The sequence below is a fragment of the Oncorhynchus tshawytscha genome, linkage group LG05 (assembly GCF_018296145.1).
Source record: "Oncorhynchus tshawytscha isolate Ot180627B linkage group LG05, Otsh_v2.0, whole genome shotgun sequence".
Classification (NCBI taxonomy): domain Eukaryota; kingdom Metazoa; phylum Chordata; class Actinopteri; order Salmoniformes; family Salmonidae; genus Oncorhynchus; species Oncorhynchus tshawytscha.
In genome coordinates this window covers 66,594,419-66,613,745 of record NC_056433.1, presented here as the reverse complement: position 1 = coordinate 66,613,745, position 19,327 = coordinate 66,594,419, and the positions used below count along the sequence as shown (strand labels likewise).

General features: G+C 44.7%; 1 protein-coding gene across 1 annotated transcript in view; it reads left to right on the top strand.

Annotated features, from left to right (window-relative positions):
* Positions 1 to 19,327, top strand: part of LOC112251162 (BMP/retinoic acid-inducible neural-specific protein 3-like) — a 64,695-nt gene that overhangs the window by 27,258 nt on the left and 18,110 nt on the right. Inside the window, exons 3-7 of the mRNA XM_024421956.1 lie at positions 8,048 to 8,238; positions 8,418 to 8,602; positions 13,375 to 13,480; positions 13,852 to 14,088; positions 17,632 to 17,854. Of these exons, the coding sequence (XP_024277724.1) occupies positions 8,048 to 8,238; positions 8,418 to 8,602; positions 13,375 to 13,480; positions 13,852 to 14,088; positions 17,632 to 17,854 (942 nt within the window). The remainder of the gene's footprint in view (positions 1 to 8,047; positions 8,239 to 8,417; positions 8,603 to 13,374; positions 13,481 to 13,851; positions 14,089 to 17,631; positions 17,855 to 19,327) is intronic.

The window sequence follows — 19,327 nt, the reverse complement described above, 5'->3', positions numbered from 1 at the left end:
AAGTGGCAGCTTTAGCCTTTAGCTCGATGTGTATGTTGCCTGTAATCCATGGCTTCTGGTTGGGATATGTGTGTACAGTCACTGTGGCGACAATGTTGTCGATGCACTTATTGATGACGTTGGTAAACTCCTCAATGCCATTGGATGAAAACCCAGAACATATTCCAGTCTGTGCTAGCAAAACAGTCCTGTAGCTTAGCATCCGCGTCATCTGACCCTTCCATATTGAGCGAGTCACTGGTACTACCTGCTTTAGTTTTTGCTTGTAAGCAGGATTTAGGAGGATAGAATTATTGTAAGATTTGCCAAATGGAGGGTGAGGGAGAGCTTTGCATGTGTATCTGTATGGAGTAAAGGTGGTCTAGAGTTTATTTTAATTTTATTTTTTTATTTTTTTATATATATAAAAAAATAATTCTGGTTGCACGTGACATGCTAGTAGAATTTAGGTAAAACAGATTTAAGTTTGCCTGCATTAAAGTCCCCGGCCAATAGGCATGCCGCTTCTTGATGAGCATTTTCTTGTTTGCTTGGGGCCTTATATTGCTCGTTGAGTGCGGTCTTAGTGCCAGCATCGGTTTGTGTTGGTAAATAGATGGCTATGAATAATATAGATGAGAACTCTCTTGGTAGATGGTGTGCTCTACAGCTTATCATAAGGTACTCTACCTCAGGCGAGCAATACCTTGAGACTTATTAAATATTAGACATTGCGCACTAGCTGTTATTGACAAACCAAAACACACACGCACACAATGTATGTCTACAATATGTTTGAGTTAATTTAGGTCTTAAAACCGCTACTTTAATTTACTTTAATTTATTTAAGAAGTTACTGTATTTTGGTTGTGTATTTCCATAACTGTTAAATTGTTATTTTATTCACAGTGAACTGAATGTCTTGACTCTGATTTCCACGTAAAAGTACATTTACATACAGTATGTTAAAATAGAATGATTTCCCTAAAAGCCATCATTTGTTATAATTGACATAAACCATTATTTTACAGGAAACATTTTAAATTAGAGCTGATTACTGTAATTTTAAAAAAAGTGTTAATTTTCCAGAAAAAAAGGAAATTACTGTAACAATTATGTGTGCCAAACTGTCAATTTCTAGGCAGCGCAACTGAAATATTCAATGGCTAGGACAAACATCCATGCTTCCCACAGTTGTGCCAAGTTGGTGTCCAGTCTTGACACTTAAACTGGTGTGCCTGTCACCTACTACCATATCCTGCTCAGAGGCACTTAAATATTTTTTCTTTCTTCATTTTCCCTCTGAATTGCACAGATACACAATCCATGTCAAGGCTTAAAAGTCCTTCTTTAACCTTTTTTAAAATAGTTTTATTGATTACACATTTAACCCCTTATTGTCAAAACTACCTCCGTACTTCCATTCATTTGTATGGGTTACCTTTAGATAGTCGTAGAGCGGAGAGGTCTATTCAAACGGAGAATACCATTGTATTTGTGAGTCAACCCCTTTCTACTGTGGGGTCATATTAGTTTGTAGGCCAAACCGTTCAGATGGTTTAGTGAGAAGACTCTGCCACTTTCTACCACAGATGTGGAAGGGCGACATACTTTAGGAGGATGCAGTGAATTGAGACGCAGCCCATGCAAAGAACCTATATTTTTAGGTTAAACTAACAGATTTTGATGGGGATATTTTTATTATGTTACTTATATTGATGCACTGTTCATCAATAGACTCTGGGGGTTGGGGGTTGTATTGAATCTATGTCCAGCTCCTGTGAAAAGTTTGGATGTTTGTAAAACCCTCCAGACTAAGTTGCCTTGATTAATATTACAGTATATGCCCACGTGGAGCAATTACAGTATGGTGCCTGTAACTATATTTGGACATGGCCTATTTAAAACAAGTTGTTGAATTTAATTACAATTATTCACTTTTTTGTTGGTCTTATCAATAGTGAATTTCTTGCTTATTGACCACGTTTGGCATGTCCATGGCTGAGACATAATGTAATTTACAGTAGGCCTAGCCCCTATATTAGTGGAATGCTATGTTAAACAATATATTCTCATAGGCCTATTGAAGCCATGCAATTACTTAGAACAATATAGACTTCAAACATGTTCAACATAGTATGGTATCCCAGGAGGTCTAACCCGGGGGATGGTAATAGAGGGGAGGTACGTGAGGCGATGTTGGCTCCCTCTGCTGGGAATACAGGAGCTGGGCACCCCGACATGGACAGCTAAGTGGAGGTAATTTAGAGGAAAGTGCCAACCAGCTGTGGAGGCTAAATAAAAGCAGCACGATGTCACACTGCGGGAGAGAGACGGACACCGGTTTAGAGAGAGAAGGAAGACCGAGCAAAACTGAAGTTATTTCTTTGATATATTTATTTTCTGTCTTAAGTAAAGTTGTTTTTCTGACTAATGCCTCCCTGTCTCTGTGTCAATCTCTGCATGCTCAACCCAACACCACACAGTTTACCACATATGGTGGAGAATGCGGGCAACTAAATAGATTTAGGTGCCGTGGGGTCGAGTGTGCGGAGATAACCATGGAGGAGCTGGCGGCTCAGGTCATCCTCTGCCAGCAGAAGCAACAGGCTCTCCAGGAGCAAGCGCTGGAGGAGCAGCACCAACAAAACCGCAGACTGGTAGCGGAGGTAGCCCAGTTGAAGGTTGGGAGGGCTCAGGAGTCTGGCCCGAATCAGTTCTTGGTTCAGTTCAGGGAGGAAGATGACGTGCAGTCGTATCTGTGCACCTTCGAGAGGACGGCACAGCGGGAAGGATGGCCCAAGCCCCAGTGGGCCAGCCTGTTGGCACCCTATCTCTCTGGGAAGGCCCAGAAGGCCTACTTTGATTTGAACACTGACCAGGCCGAGAATTATGAGGGACTCAAACGGGAGGTACTAAGCCATTATGGGTTCAATCTCACACGCCGTAAACAATTAGTCCACGACTGGGCCTTTGACCCCTCCCGATGCTCGACAAACCTGTCCTGGATAAATACTTTCGGGCCCTGCCCTACGAGATGAAGAAGACGGTGAGCATGTAGAACCCCAAGAGCCTGGAGGAATTGCTGACAGTGGTGGAAATTCACCAGAACACACAGGACCTGCTGAGAGGGGCCCGAGCGTAGAGAGGAGACATGGCGAGGGGGTCGACCAACACAAAGAGAGACGAGGAGCGAAAGGGGGCCTGGACGGGACCAGCCGAGGTTGTGAAGCGGGAGGGTGACCCAAACTGACGACGACGCCGGCGGCTGCTGGACCCCGATCAGAGATGCTGCTCTGAGAGTAGTGAGCTGGGGCACCTTGCGTGGACCTCTCCCAGCTGGGAGGAGGCCATGCCCTCCGCACTTCCCAGCTCGGGGATAACCCGGATGGCGAGTTACGTCACCTCCTGTTGGGCGCAAACCGAGACGGCCCCTCCGTTGGTTCCGGTACGAATCGATGGCATCGACACCAGCGCTCTGCTGGACTCCGGTAGCATGGTGACCCTGGCCCACCCGCAGTGGCTCACGTGAGAGGGGAAGGAGGAACAAGGGGACGAGGAGGTGACAGTGTCCTGTGTACATGGGGACATGAAGAGGTACCCAATGGTGGCCGTGAGGATAACCACCCCAAAGGGGGAGTGCCAAATGCGCGTGGGAGCTGTGATTAACCTACCAGTGTCCTTTCTCCTCGGTCGAGACTGCCCTCTCTTCCAGGCACTGTGGAGGAGAGACCTGGGGAGGCGAGCACGGAAGGAAGGAAGAAAAGGAAAAGAGACTGTGGCGTGTGCCACCCAACCCCCGCCACAAGAGGTGTCCACTGGGCCTGAGTCGGACTCGGAGAAGGGAGACGACCCCGCTCCGGCAAGCGAGCCACTGTGCAAGGAAGACCTCAGGCTACACTTTATGGAGTTGGAGGCCCTAGACGGACCTCCCAACATGGGAATCCTCACGGGTCAGTTCGGGACGGCCCAATTAGAAGACCCAAATCTCCAGAACGCTAGGGTCCAGGTGATGCCGGTGGATGGCGTACTGTTACCTGGGTTAAGTGATTGGTGCTACCCCCACTTCGCAATTAAGCATAATTTATTGTATCAGGTAGTAAAGCATAATGGGGAGACCAAAGACTTGTTACTCATACCCAGCCAGTATGTTAGGACTGTGTTGCAGCTTGACAACACCCACCTGCTTGGGGAACACCTGGGGGTGGAGAAAACCAGGGAGCGGATCGGGAACCGGTTCCACTGGCGCGGAGTCAAACGCGCCATGGACTACTGCCGTGGTTGCCCGGAGTGCCAGATCACAGCTCCGAGGGTGCCGTATCAAAACCCTTTGGTTCCCTTGCCCATTATAGGAGTGCCATTCGAGCGGTTGGCAATCGATCTGGTAGGTCCGTTGGTGAAGACCGCGAGGGGACACCAATACATCCTGGTATTCATGGATTACACCACCCGTTATCCTGAGGCAATACCGCTACGCACAGCGGCATCCAAAGGTATTGCACGGGAGCTCTTCCATTTATTCAGCCAGGTGGGGATTCTGCAGGAAATCCTGACAGACAGGGCACCGTGTTCATGTCTTGTGTGATGAAGGATGTCTGCAATCTGTTACGAATCAAACGAGGACCAGTGTGTACCATCCACAAACCGATGGGCTGGTGGAACGCTTCAATAAGACCCTGAAACATGCTGAAGAAGGTCATCGAGAGAGACTGGAGGAACTGGGACCAGCTGCTGCCCCACCTGATGTTTTCAGTGCGTGAGGTACCCAAATCATCCACGGGGTTCTCCCCCTTTGAGCTCCTGTACGGCCGTCGGCCCCGCGGGCTGCTGCACCTAGCCAAGGAGGTCTGGGAAGAGCAGCCGACCCCCACGGACTTCGTGGAACATCAGATCCACACTGTTCCGAGAGAAAAAGTGCGTAAACTGCCATACCAAATACCAGAAGCCCGGAGGGTGGTGGTCCAGCGGGAAGTGACAACAATGTTAGAAATGGGGGTACTGGAGGAGTCTCAGTGAGTGGTCTAGCCCCATAGTGCTGGTTCCAAAACTGGACAGAACCATTCGCTTCTGTAATGACTTCCGGGGCCTGAACGAGATCAGTAAGTTTGATGCCTACCCCATGCCCTGGGTGGACGAACTGATCGACCACTTGGGGACAGCGAGATACATCAGGACCTTGGACCTAACGAAGGGGTACTGGCAGGTGCCACTGGTAGCGGCCTTCCGGGAGAAGACTGCCTTCTCCAACCCGGGGGGGCTATACCACTACCGGGTTCTGCCTTTCGGGCTCCACGGGCCACCAGCAACATTTCAGCGGCTCATGGACCGAGTTCGTGGCCACACAGTGAGTACGCAGCGGCTTATCTAGATGACATAATTGTGACTCCCAATTGTCACTGTGCACATCTGCAAGTTACAGGCTGTGGTTGATGCGCTAAGGGATGCAGGTCTGATCGCGAACCCCCACAAGTGCAAGCTGTGCTACGCCGAAGTGGAGTGCCTGGGATATCAGATCGGGAGGGGAAATGTGAAACCCCAAGAAAAAAAATTGCTGCCATTAAGGATGGCCGGTCCCCCGAACGAAGAGGCAGGTAAAGTCATTCCTGGTGTTAGCAGGCTACTACAGTAGATTTGTATCTAACTTTGACGCAATAGCTTCTCCCCTGACAGATTTAACAAAGGCACGACTACTCCAGACGTGCGATGGATGGAGGACACAGAGGCGGCTTTCCAGGCCCTGAAGTATGCGCTATGTTCGCACCTGGTACTCGTCACCCCGGACTTCTCAAACTCTCCTGGTCCAGACAGACGCGTCTGACACCGGGGTAGGGGCCGTTTTGTCCCAAGAGCAGGAAGGCGAGGAGCACCCCATCATGTATGTCAGCAGGAAGCTCCTCCCGAGGGAGAAGAAATACTCAATTGTCGAGAAGGAGTGCCTCGCCGTGAAGTGGGCCCTCGACACCCTCAAGTATTACCTTCTCGGGAGGAAGTTCACCTTGATTACTGACCATGCCCCGCTCGTGTGGATAGCATGAGGTAAGGACACGAATGACCGTGTCACCCCCTGGTTCCTGTCCTTACAGGGATTCTCTCTGTCATCCACAGGTTGGGGGCCCAGCACGGCAATGCGGACGCCCTATCCAGGAGGGATGCAAACCTAGCCCTGAGCATGCCTCCCTCCCAGTCAGGGCTAAGGGGGTTGGTGTGTGGTATCCCAGGAGGTCTACCCCGGGGGATGGTCGGACGTACGTGAGGCGATGTTGGCTCCCTCTGCTGGGATTCCGGGAGCTGGGCACCCCGACATGGACACCTAAGTGGCGGTAATTAGAGGAAAGTGCCAACCAGCTGTGGAGGCTAAATGAAAGGAGCACGATGGCACACCACGGGAGAGAAGGGAGAGAGACGGACATTGGTATAAAGAGAGATGGAAGACCGAGCAAAACCAAAGTTATTTCTTTGATATATTTATTTTCTGTCTTAATTAAGTAAAGTTGTTTTTCTGATTAACGCCTCCCTGTCTCTGTGTCAATCTCTGAACATTCAACCCAACACCCCACGGTTTACCACAATAGGCTATTTAGCAAATATGGGATTGGCTTACATTTTTGTTATTTTGTTTCTGTAGGGTATTTTATAAACTAGACTACAGCATACTAATGTTTGAATTGGAGTTGAAAACAATGCAATACATAAGACTGTTAATACACAACTTAAAGCAACCACGTACTGTATTTAGAGGAGCACGGTCTGATTGGGCAGTGAGGGGTCAAGCCCTTATGTGTCACCGCCAGCTACTGCATCCATAATTCCCACTGTGAAAATAGCAAAATTATTTCTGACACACCGCCTGACCTATGGCACTACTGCCAGTGCTAAGATTTACCATTGCATTCTTTAAAATTGTATTTTTTTAAATAAATAAAGCCGTGAGTGTCCTAGCATCCCTACAGGGGGCCAGTGGTGGAATTGCCCAGTGCTAATGCTAGCTAACTCGCTAGGGTGTTTGTGTGCCCTTGCTATCCAGCATCCTTAACTGTACATCAACAAGCCCGGCGAGGCTTTGTGTCGATCACGGTTAAGCGCTGCTCTACTCGCTCCCTCCTTCTCTCCCCCACGGCTCAGTGGAAGGAATACCAGTAATTGACCCTTGTTATGGAAAAATGGCATTGTGAAACAGGCCCTAATTAGCTGATTCCTGTTGGCTACTTTTTTATGTGTTTTTCTTCTCTGGGGGGACTTTTCCCCCAGAAAAGTGAGTTTTTGATTGACAGCTACTGTGGACTCTTGAGCGTGTGTGCGGGTGCGTGCCCGTGTGTTTTCCCTGATTGTTCCACGACAGACCTGATAAACTATTCCGACCCACAGTAGATCACCTCCATTGTTATTCCATTAAAATCCACAGCACTAATTTCTGACAGTTTTACATTGATCCTTTCTCTCCATAATAGGCTTGACCACTGAAGCCTGGTTATTATGGGCTGTTTGAGCTGCATGGTAATCTGTAAGGACCGACGCTGGAGTAGAGAAGCAGGTACGGGGAGTCAAACATTTAATCGGAACGGACATCGAACAAGACAGGAACAGCGTCAGGACAAGGACATATGACAATCAATGCTGAAGCAAGAAACAGTGCGGGGGAACAGACAGACATAGGGGAGGTAATGACAGAGGTGATTGAGTCCAATAATCGCTGATTTGTGTAATGAGGGGGAGAGGCAGGTGTGCGTAATGATGGGGAGCCTTGTGCTCTCGGAGAGAAAGAGAGCGAGAGAGACCTTCTCAGAACAGTGTAAACAGCATGGCACTGTTCATATTTTAAGAAATGGCACCGGAGATGTCATGGCGTGCAGACACATTTCCCACCCAGCATTGCCTGAATCTAAAAATTAGTCTCCTCACACAGGGCAAGGCTGTTGACTGGCTGTAACATCCTCTTGAGAACGTTTTCCTCTGTCTTCACTAGGACTATGAAAGAGGGTGTTTGCAAATGAAGCCTGCCGTGTGTGGGTGGGTGGGGCGCATGTGCATCGCTGCCTGTGTGTGTGCTAATGTGTGTCTGACATTGCAGGGAGTTTGGCCGCTGGAAAGTGAACAGCCTGGCTCTAGAGAGACAGGAAAACAATGGTCTGGCCCTGCCCCTGGACCCAGAGTTCCTCCAGACCATCAGACACCTGGGCAGACGGCCCAGCCTCAGCTCCATTACAGACAGCATCATCAGGAAGTACGGAACACACTTCCTGCTCTCAGCCACCCTGGGGGGTAAGAATAATATGTATTTATTGGTGTTCTTTTAACCCAATCCTCTGTATGCTGCTGATGCTCAGCTTCAGAAACGCAAACAGTAAATTCTATCTTTGCTGTAAAGGTGTAATTGAATGTGTTGTTCTATTCCCCAGCCCAGTTCTCCGTGCATATTCTGCTCCACTCTGTGTGTTTAGGGGAGGAGTCATTAATGATCTTTGTGGACAAGCGGAGGTTGAGTAGAACGGTGGAGACGAGAGAGGCCAACGGTACAGCCGTGACTCTAGAGGCCCTGCACCAACTGGCTGCCTCTTACTTCATCGACAGAGAGAGCACCCTGCGCAAGCTGCACCACATCCAGATAGCATCCACAGCCATTAAGGTAAACCTACAAGCTGCACCACATCCAGATTGCATCCATGCCCCCCCACACACACACACATTCATTCTCAGAGCCCTCTAGCTGGGTCCATTAATCACTGTGTCAGTCATTATTACTGAGTAATGAGTGTGATCGGCAGAGTTTGCCCTTTGCACAGCAGGACATGTTTGTCAGACTCTGTATTCGGGGTGATTCGTTTCCATGTGAGCCTGTGATTTGTTTACATGTACCTGTGGCAATGAGAGGATTATCATTGAGTAATTTCCCATGTATAGACACCTTGTATGAGAGCAGTGTTTCACCAGCTGGTGAGCCACTGGTGTCGAATTTACATTTATTTAGAAGTGATTGTTTAAAACTGGACTGCTAGACTGTTTTGTACTTCTTGAGGTTTGGGGACCAACTTCTAAAGAATGTGGGGGAGGGGAGTAGGTGTGTGCTAAAATACACGTGACAGTCATACCTGACACAATTGTACAGTTCAACATTGATTTTGAACATTATCTAAGATGATGTAGAGTTATAAACTCACTTGTAGTTTGAAAGCATCCATCTGTTTATCATTGACTTTTCCCAGTGCTATCCCATCTTTGGCCACCACAGAGAGATAAGGCCATATATTCCTTAAAGTGACTTGGCAACGGGACACATCATGGCTTTGTTGGCAGCGTTTTCATGGACAAAGTGCTGCTAAAATCGTCTGATTGAGATGAATGGAGCAGAAGTCCTCTGAGGTGCATTTGTTTAGGAGGCAGTTTCAGGTGACTGATGTGAAATATTCACAGCATCAGCTGCCTTTAATTCAGGCCATGGATTTTTACCTCGTCAAGATGAAGACGGATGGCAAAACAAAAGCATCTCTTAGAAAGAGGGCACCGGACAACGGCTTTAAGAGAACAGATTTCAGGAGGAGAAAAGCCTGTTGTACTGGTATAATGTAGGAGCTATAGCTATAACACTAAAGGGAAAGGAAAAATGAAAAAGATAAAGAGGGGAGGCGAAGGGAAGTGGTGCCTCTACAATTACGCATCAGAGTGATGAATCCTCGGTTCTATTTCAACAATTTCTTAGAGAGCTTGCCCCATTTGTCAGCCATTTTGGGTATGAGTTAAGGTGTCACGCTAATGAATAGAAGACGTATAAAGAATACTGGGGTTCTGCCACCTGTAAATATCGGTGCTTTAACCTACCAGCGAGCAAGAAACACTGACAGGAGATACTAACAGTGCTGGGTGGACATAAATCAAGTGGTTAAAGTTTGATTTACAACCCAGGTCCGTTTCTACTAAGGTTTATTACAATTAGCCTGAAAAACAACTAGCCATCGATGAGGACTGGAGTGTTTTTGACCCAATTTGCTGCCTTGCTACTGCAGTGTTTAGTCATTCATGTCCTCTTATGGTTCATTTGTAGGGGAATAAAGATAATTTGTGAGGCTGAGCTTTGGAAATCTAGTGAGAAAATATGGTTGCAGTTGTTCACGATGTAGAACAGATTTGATGTGGATAAATAAAAAAACACTATTGTTTTATCCCTTGTGTATCAATGAATTATTCATTTCATACAGATGTTGTCATCTTCGTTATTATATTGTTGTGTCCTCTTTAACATTTTGCCATGTCCTCCCCCTCAAGAAAAAGACACCCTCAGATGTAAAAACAAGAGGAAGTTTGTTATTTTCTATCAAGGTCTTATATACTCTGGGAGAACTTTACAAATTAGATAAAGGAATGAGCTGCAGTTGGCTTCACTTACCCTTTAACCTCTGTCTGGGTCATCGTCAGTCAAGCTACTAATATGCAAGTTGTGAGTAATCTTAACCTTTAGCCAGCTCTGTTTCCTCTCTCTGCAACATTGTCTGCCAAGAGCACCAGAATTATTAAGCTCTGAGAGAAGGGAAGAGGGACGATAATTTGTTCCAAATCAAAAGGAGTCTCTCTCTCAGCCCCATCCAAGTTGGGAAACAGACTCCCATCTAAAAAAACAGCATATCATAGTTTGCCTTGCCACAGTATTAACTCCTACTTTCTTCTCTCAAAGGTCCTCTGCTGCTCCCCTGCGGATTTCAATGAGCCTCCATTTATTTAGGGGGCACAAATATAATCTCATGCTAGTTTATTTTTTCTCTCTTCAAGTCGATAAGCTGATCCCCAGCTCTGGTTGACATCGTAGTGTAAGCCAGTGCAACAAAGTGGTTTTAAAACATCTTGCCGGAATCCTCAAAGAATGTCTAAACACGCGTAAACACATCTAGGATGCAAATGGGGATATGCTGCATCTACTAAGGCTATGCCTAGTGATTAAAAACAGGACGATTCTCTGTGGTGCCGTGAAAAAAGCAATTTCCAAAGAAGCGCCGGTCCCAAACATTAATGCCATTCCATACTTTTTTAACAGGCTGGTGTATAGGCCTCTTAATACCCATTATTATTTAAATATCTGACATCTGGGGCTCACTTACTGGCATTTTATGTATTATATTCTGCTTTTGTGGAATTACTCATAGGTGGAATTAACAGAAGGCATGATCTTCATCAGTTCCCATGCCTTTGCCTTAGTGCTATAATAATAATATTAATAATGCTTGCATTTAGAAAATAATTGAGCTTCCTTGTCATTTGAGGCATTGCACCATGCATATAAAAGTATACAAGCATTGTTACTGCATTGCTCTGGAGCACTTGGGATATGATTATATTTTCATCCTCGCTTTAAACCATTAGCTATTCCCAAACACTAAACACTTGCAAGACCTTTAAACAATTCCCCAGGGGCAGATTCTTTGGCTGAGGCAGGACAGGGGACTCTGGTCTCTGCCTTACTCACAGTATGGATGCTTCTTCTGATTGAGTGCTGTTCCCGTATATCAAGTCTCATGTGGCTCAGTTTGGTAGATCATTGCGCTTGCAACGCCAGGGTTGTGGGTATGAGTCCCACCAGGGACCAGTACGAAGTAAAAAAAAAAATGCACACACTACTGTTACTCGGTTTGGATAAGAGCGTCTGCTGAACTACTGAAATGTAGAATATGATGATGCATACCAGACATGTCTCCATCACATAACCAAGCAGCACATTCCTATTCCAGGAAAGCCTTTAAGAGCAATCGCCAGTCCCATTAAATGCAGCTGTTCGAATTTCTGATAGTCAGCACTCGATTATGGCATATTAATACAACCCCCGCTCGCTCTCTCTCCTCCACCTCATTTACATTTTTCTATCCACCAAAGTCCCAATAAGTTACTGAACATACTTTTATACAAACAACTGTTAAGATTTCTTTTTTTTTGTCCTTTCTATAAGAAATGGATTTAAGTGTGCGTATGCTCGGCTTCACTTGGTCCTTGTTGCAGATGTTCTCATTGCTATGCATAGAAAATCCAGATTTAAATTAAAACATTTCCCTTTAAGTTGGACATCTGTCTGTGTTAGAAATTTATCTGCCCATCCCTCTAGACATTTCTCGGATTTTAATTATTTTCGTTGAAGCATCAATAAAAAAAAATAATGGAAATGCCGTCGATAGGCCTGCTGAAGTTGAGGTTTTTATTCTCTCTTTCTCAACCCTCTTCCCCCCTCTCCATTTCAAAGTAACTAAAACCTCAATGTTGAATGAAAAATGGAAAATAATATTTTGTGATTATCATATAATGAATCACTGCTGCTTATGCATGAAGGTTGGTCATGGTTCTGGTGTATTAATATTTTGAATGCATACCTTTTTGATACAGTTAAGTTTCTGTTCTTCATTTTCTTTCCTGTGTCTCACCCTTCCCTCTGTTTTCACAGTGACATTAAAGTAGGTGTCAAAGAAAGACAACTTTTCTGCCCACAGAGGGAAAGGAAAGTGTCCCCTTTCTTCTGAATGTAGAACCATAGTTCCTCATTGATCTACACTGGTGATGTGGTTACTTTTATTGGCCCTTTGGGAAAATATTAAAAGAAGGAGCCACTGTGGCATTAGGGGAGAATAACTTGCAAGTGACGAGGAGGGAGATGGATGGGCCCACAGGCTGCCAGACTTGGAATGGTGGCAGAGAAACCTTGATATATGGGAGCTTTAAATCATCCTTTTGTCAAGGAGGATTGAGCTGTGATTGTGAACGATCTAACCACTCACCCAGAGGAGAAGAGATCCAGTGTCTTTCTCATTTGTCAGCGTGAATCTAGTGATATGTCTGCCAGGCTTGCATGTAACTGCATCTTTCAAGACTTAAAGCATAATTGGAATCTGCCACCGAAAATAATTCTTCATACGTAGTTCTTTCTTTTACTTTTTTGCAGACTCCACATTCTTCTCTCCCTTGTGTCAGATGACAGTGTTTTTTGGTTGCATTGCTACTGTATGTCATCATCGCTTTCTCTGAGTAGACAAGAAACCACCTCTCACCCTTAAGCTTATTCATGTACTATACTTTTTGGATATAACATAATGTGGCCTCTGAACAGAGAATTATCATCTAACAGACTATACTGAATAGTGGATATGTCTAAATGCACTACCTTGGTGTTGCATCATACACCAAACAACTGAACTACTGTACTACTACTTGTAATGTTTGTTGATGTGAACATTTTAAACGTGTCTCAATAAGGTATAAAATATTTAGTCCTGTGGAAGTACAGATGGTAGGATCTGAGTGAGCATACTCTTGTTGTTGATCTCATTCCACATGACATTCAGCTCTGCATCCCTACATGTTTTATGACTTTAGTGGCTCTCTTTTACAGTGTAGTGGAGTATTGCCATGTGCCTCTGTCTTTCCCGCTAGGTGACCGAAACCAGGACGGGCCCTCTTGGATGCAGTAACTATGACAACCTGGACTCAGTCAGCTCTGTTCTGGTTCAGAGCCCTGAAAACAAGATTAATCTGCAAGGTCGGCCATCCATAATTGAACCCACCCAGACATTCTGATGGAATTGTCACAGTTTATATTCTCTGCCAAACGTTAGACAAGAGGCACCAGAGTGTCAGAAGGAATTTAGCTTCAATTCGTCTTTGTCTGGCATTGGAAACGGAACCTCTGGATTCCTAAGTGGATCACAGGGATTTGTAGACATATATATGAACAAGCCAGTGGAAATGTATCTATAAAGTGACCAGAAAATACCTCTTCTGTCCTATAGTAACTTACAGTAGAAAGTCTATAGTTAATACAGTATGAGTCTAGTTTACATTATTACAGTAATTTGTCTTGAAGTTTAGCCAGTGTTGTCATATATAAACTGTACCATGTCCTCTCCTCAGGTCTCCAGGCCATCCTACCAGAGTACCTGAGGGTCAGGTTCGTCCAGGCTGCTCTGAGCTACATCGGCTGTAATGTGGAGGGTCAGTTTGTGTGCCGAGACAATGACTGTTGGTGCCGTTGCAGCCCAGGCTTTCCCCAGTGTAATTGCCCCGAAGTGGACCTGAGGGCCATGGAGGCCAGCCTACTGCACATCAGAGACACCTGGAACATGGCCAACCAGGACTTTGAAGAGTCGGGTATGGGAGTATGACATTGATGATACACTCACAGAGGCGTATATAGAGAATTTGTAACATTCAATATACTTGCACAAATGTACTGCAACTGTATGTCAAATCAAATGAAATTGTATTTATCATGCGCCGAATAAAACCTTACCGTAAAATGCTTATTACAAGCCCTTAACCAACAATGCAATCAAGAAATAGAGTTCATTTTATTTTTTCACTTAATTTGATTTATTTTTAATATTTTCTTAAGTAAAAAAATAAAAAGTTACAAAATTACAATAACAAGGACATATACAGGGAGTTCCGATACTGAGTCAATGTGCGGGGTACAGGTTAGTTGATGTAATGTGTACATGTAAAGTGACTATGCCTAGATAATGAACAATGAGTAGCAGCAGTGTAAAAGGGGGGGGGGTGGATTGGGGGTTAGAAGCTGTGAAGTCTTATGGATTTGGGGTAGAAGCTGTTAAGGAACCTTTTAGACTTGGCGCTCTGGTACCGCTTGTCATGCAGTAGCAGAGAGAACAGTCTATGACTTGGGTGACTGGAGTTTTTGATCATTTTTTGGGACTTCATCTGACACCGCCTAGTGTGTGTATATATATATATATATATATATGTGTGTGTGTGTGTGTGTGTGTGTGTGTGTGTGTCCTGGATGGCAGGAAGCTTGGCCCCAGTGACGTACACGGCAGGAGGCACTAGCCTCTGTAGCACGTTACTGTCAGATGCCGAGCAGTTTCCATACCAGGCGGTGATGCAACCATTCAGGATGCTCTCGATGGTGCAGCTGTAGAATGTTTTGAGGATCTGGGGACCAATGCCAAATCTTTTCAGTCTCCTGATATATGCCACAGAACCTTACACAACACGTTGTCTATGGGTTCACATGTATATTTAAAGGCTGAATTATTCATATTAAATGTCCGGGTCACACTTGAGAAGTGTGTAAACGCATACAGCAACTCCAGAAAGTATTTACGCCCCTTGACTTGTTGCACATTTTGTTGTGTTACAGCCTGAATCTAAAATGGATTAAATAGAAATTTGCTGACACTGGCCTAAACACAATACCTCATAATGTCAAAGTACAAATTAATAAAAATGAGTGAATAAGTATTCAACCAATTTGTTATGGCAAGCCTAAATATGTTCAGGAGTAAACGTTTGCTTAACAAGTCAAATAATAAGTTTAATGAACTCTGTGTGGAATAGTGTTTAACATGATTTTTGAAAACCTCAACTCTGTACCCCACACATACATGTAAGGTCCCTCAGTTGAGCAGTGAATTTCAAACACAGATTTAACCACAAAAACTAGGGAGGTTTTCCAAAGCCTCGCCAAGAAGGGCAGACATTGAATATCCCTTTGAGCATGGTGAAGTTGCTTTTCTACACCCAATCACTACAAGGATACAGGCGTCTTTCCTAACTCAGTAGCCGGAGAGGAAGGAAACTGCTTTAGGATTTCACCATGAGGCCAATGGTGACTTTAAAACAGTTAGAGGGTGTTTAATGGCTGTGATAGGCGAAAACTGAGGATGGATCAACAACATTGTAGTTACTACACAATACTAACCTAATTGACAGAGTGAAAAGGAAGCCTCTACAGAATAAAAATATTCCAAAACATGCATCCTGTTTGCAATAAGGCAGTAAAGTAAAACAGCAAAACATTTGGAAAAATATATTAACTTTATGTCCTGAATACCAAGTGTTCTGTTTGGGGCAAATCCAACATCACCGAGTACTACTCTTCATATTTTAAAGCGTGGTGGCGGCATCATGTTATGGATATGCTTGTCATCGGCAAGGACTAGGGAGTTTTTTAGGATAAAAATAAACAGAATAGCTAAGCACAATTCTAGAGGAAATCCTGGTTGTCTATTTTCTAACAAACACTGGGAGACAAATTCACCTTTCAGCATGACATTATCCTAAACACAAGGCCAAATATACACTGGAGTTGCTTCCCAAGACAACATTGAATGTTCCTGAGTGGCCTGGTTACATTTTTTACTTTAATTTGCTTGAAAATATATGGCAAGACTTAAATGGCTGTCTAGCAATGATAAACAACCAACTTGACAGAGCTCGAAGAATTATTTTAAAGAATAATGTGCAAATATTGTACAATCTAGGTGTGGAAAGCTCGTAGAGCCTTACCCAGAAAGACTCACAGCCGTAACCGCTGGCGATTTTAACATGTACTGTATTGACTCAGGGTTGTGAATACTTATGTATATGAAATATTTGTGTATTTCATAAAAATAAACATGTTTTCACTTTGTCATTATAGGGTATTGTGTGTCTGGGTGAGGAAAAAGTTATATTTAATCCATTTGGAATTCAGGCTGTAATAATACAATGTGGAATAAGTCAAGGGGTATGAATACTTTCTGAAGGCACTGTATGTTTAATTCACATGGCCCATGCGAGGGACTAAACCCACAACCTTGATGTTGGCAGCATTATAGTGTAACTGTCTGAGCCAGTTGGACCAATTATATACCCTCCACGCCATCTGCCCTACTGCATTGTTGATGTGAGCTGTTTAATTTGCCCGGGTTCAGTACCTGTAGTTCTGCAGTGGTTTGCCTCAGAGAAGAGCTGTGGGAAGGCATTAAGAGAGAAGCATTGTTACCTAGCTGTTTTCATCGTCTGACAAGATAATAATGGTGGGAAGAGGCCTGGGCTTTCAGGGATGAGGTGTCATTGTCGTGGCAGTGAAACAGCGCTCTAGTCTTGGCATGAACAGACTTTTTTTTTGTGTCCTGGGAATGGTGCCAGCCTAAGCAGGTTTACTCAGGGTGCAATGGAGCACACTAATTCATTTGAATGCAGCAGCTGGAGGCTGATTTAAAACATGTAAACATCCTTTACCGAGCACATCATGGAATCTAATGGCCGTAAAGTCACTACTACGTTTACTTCTAATTGCAACCTGAGATATCTCTCCTAATATAGCGATGGTTTATCAAAAATTCACAGCAGTACATATTACACCATGGCTAATCACTTTGAGAGCGAATGACGATTGCAATCAGAGATAATCAACATAGCTGTTAATTGTAAATATCACTGTCACTTTCTCATTACAGATTAATTAGAATTGAATTCTGAAAAATCTATTCAATCATGAAAGCATATATCGATTGCTCTGAAAATCGTTTTTTGCCCCCTTTGACTCGTTAAACCTAACACTTACCATGAAGCAATGTAATATTTTTTGCTGCTTTTCAATCTGTTTGGCTGTTGTGCCTCTGCACACAGAGCCATGAGCTTGCTTTGCCAGGAGCTGGCTGGGTTCTTGGTGTTTCAAACAGAGACACAGACCTACATTTATTTCTGCCTCTTTCTATTAGCATATGCATCACTTCCATTTTCCCCCACCGCGGCCCGGCAAATCAAGTCCCATGTGCTCTCTCTAAAGTGATCCCTTAATGCCGTCTGACTTTATCAGACAAAATGAACAGAATCATATAAATAAATAAGCGGACCAGAACGACAAGGGGGCATTAAACCTCTCCACACCTGTCTGCCTTTCAGAGGAGTTCCAGAACTTTTTGCGGAGACTCCCGATGTTCTACGCCCTCAACACATCTGCCATCCAGTACTTCTGGAAGATGGAGCCGGCCATCCACCAACGCTACAGACAGCTGGAGCTCAGCAGCAGACAGCTCATTGCCAAATCCCGACGAATCGTCAACAAACTCTTCACCCTCAGCAAGAGGTGTCGGACACAGCCGAAAGTCATTGTGCTGAGAGAGAGGTGAGACTGTATTATGATAAACGTTGCCTGTGAAGTTTAGCTGGCATGTAAAATACCAGTCAAAAGTTTGGACACCTACAGTACTTGTTCCGGGGTTTTTCTTTATTTTTACTATTTTCTACATTGTAGAATAATATTGAATCAAATCAACTTTAATTGTCACATGCGCAGAATACAACAAGTGCAGACCTTACCGTCAAATGCTTTCTTTTAAGCCCTTAACCAACAGTGCAGTTCAAAAAGAGTTAAGACAATATTTACCAAATAAATTAAACTTAAAAATGTAATAGTCTGGTGGTCATTTGATTAATTGTTCAGCAGTCTTATGGCTTGGGGGTAGAAGCTGTTGAGGAGCCTTTTTGTCCTAGACTTGGCGGTCCGGTACCACTTGCCGTGCGGTAGCAGAGAAAACAGTTTATGATTTGGGTGACTGGAATCTGACAATTTTATGGGCTTTCCGCTGACACGGCCTATTATATAGGTCCTGGATTGCAGGAAGCTTGGCCCGAGTGAGGTACTGGGCCGTACGCATTACCCTCTGTAGCGCTTTATGGTCAGATGCCGAGCAGCTGCCATGCCCGGCGGTGATGCAACCGATGGTGTAGCTTTAGAACTTTGAGGATCTGGGGACCCATGCCAAGTCTTTTCAGTCTCCTGAGGGGGAAAAGGTTTTGTTGTGCCCTCTTCATGAGTGTCTTGGTGTGTTTGGACCATGATAGTTCGTTGGTGATGTGGTCACCAAGGAACTTGAAGCTCTCGACCCTCTCCACTACAGCCCCATTGATGTTAATGGGGGCTGGTCCGGCCCGCCTTTTCCTGTTGTCCACGACCAGCTCCTTAGTCTTGCTCACACTGAGGGAGAGGTTGTTGTCCTGGCACCACACTGCCAGTTCTCTGACCTCCTCCCTATAGGCTGTCTCATCGTTGTCGGTGTCAGCAAACGTAATAACGGTGTTGGAGTCGTGTTTGTTTGGGCGTGCGTGAACAGGGAGTACAGGAGAGGACTGAGTACACACTGGGGCTCCAGTGTTGATGATCAGCATGGCAGACGTGTTGTAGCCTCCCGTTACCACCTGGGGGAAGCTCATCAGGAAGTCCAGGATCCAGTGACTGCACTTGGATACATCTGGTATCATATAAAATATATTTTATATTTTCTTCAAAGTAGCCACCCTTTGCCTTGATTACAGCTTTGCACACTCACTTGGCATTCTCTCAACCAGCTTCATGAGGTAGTCACCTGGAATGCATTTAAATTAACAGGTGTGCCTTGTTAAAAGTTACTTTGTGGAATTTCTTTCCTTCTTAATGCATTTGAGCCAATCAGTTGTGTTGTGACAAGGTAGAGGTGGTATACAGAAGATAGCCCTATTTGGTAAAAGACCAAGTCCCTATTATGGCAAGAACAGCTCAAATAAGCAAAGAGAAACGATAGTCCATTACTTTAACTTCTTATGGTATAGGGGACGCTTG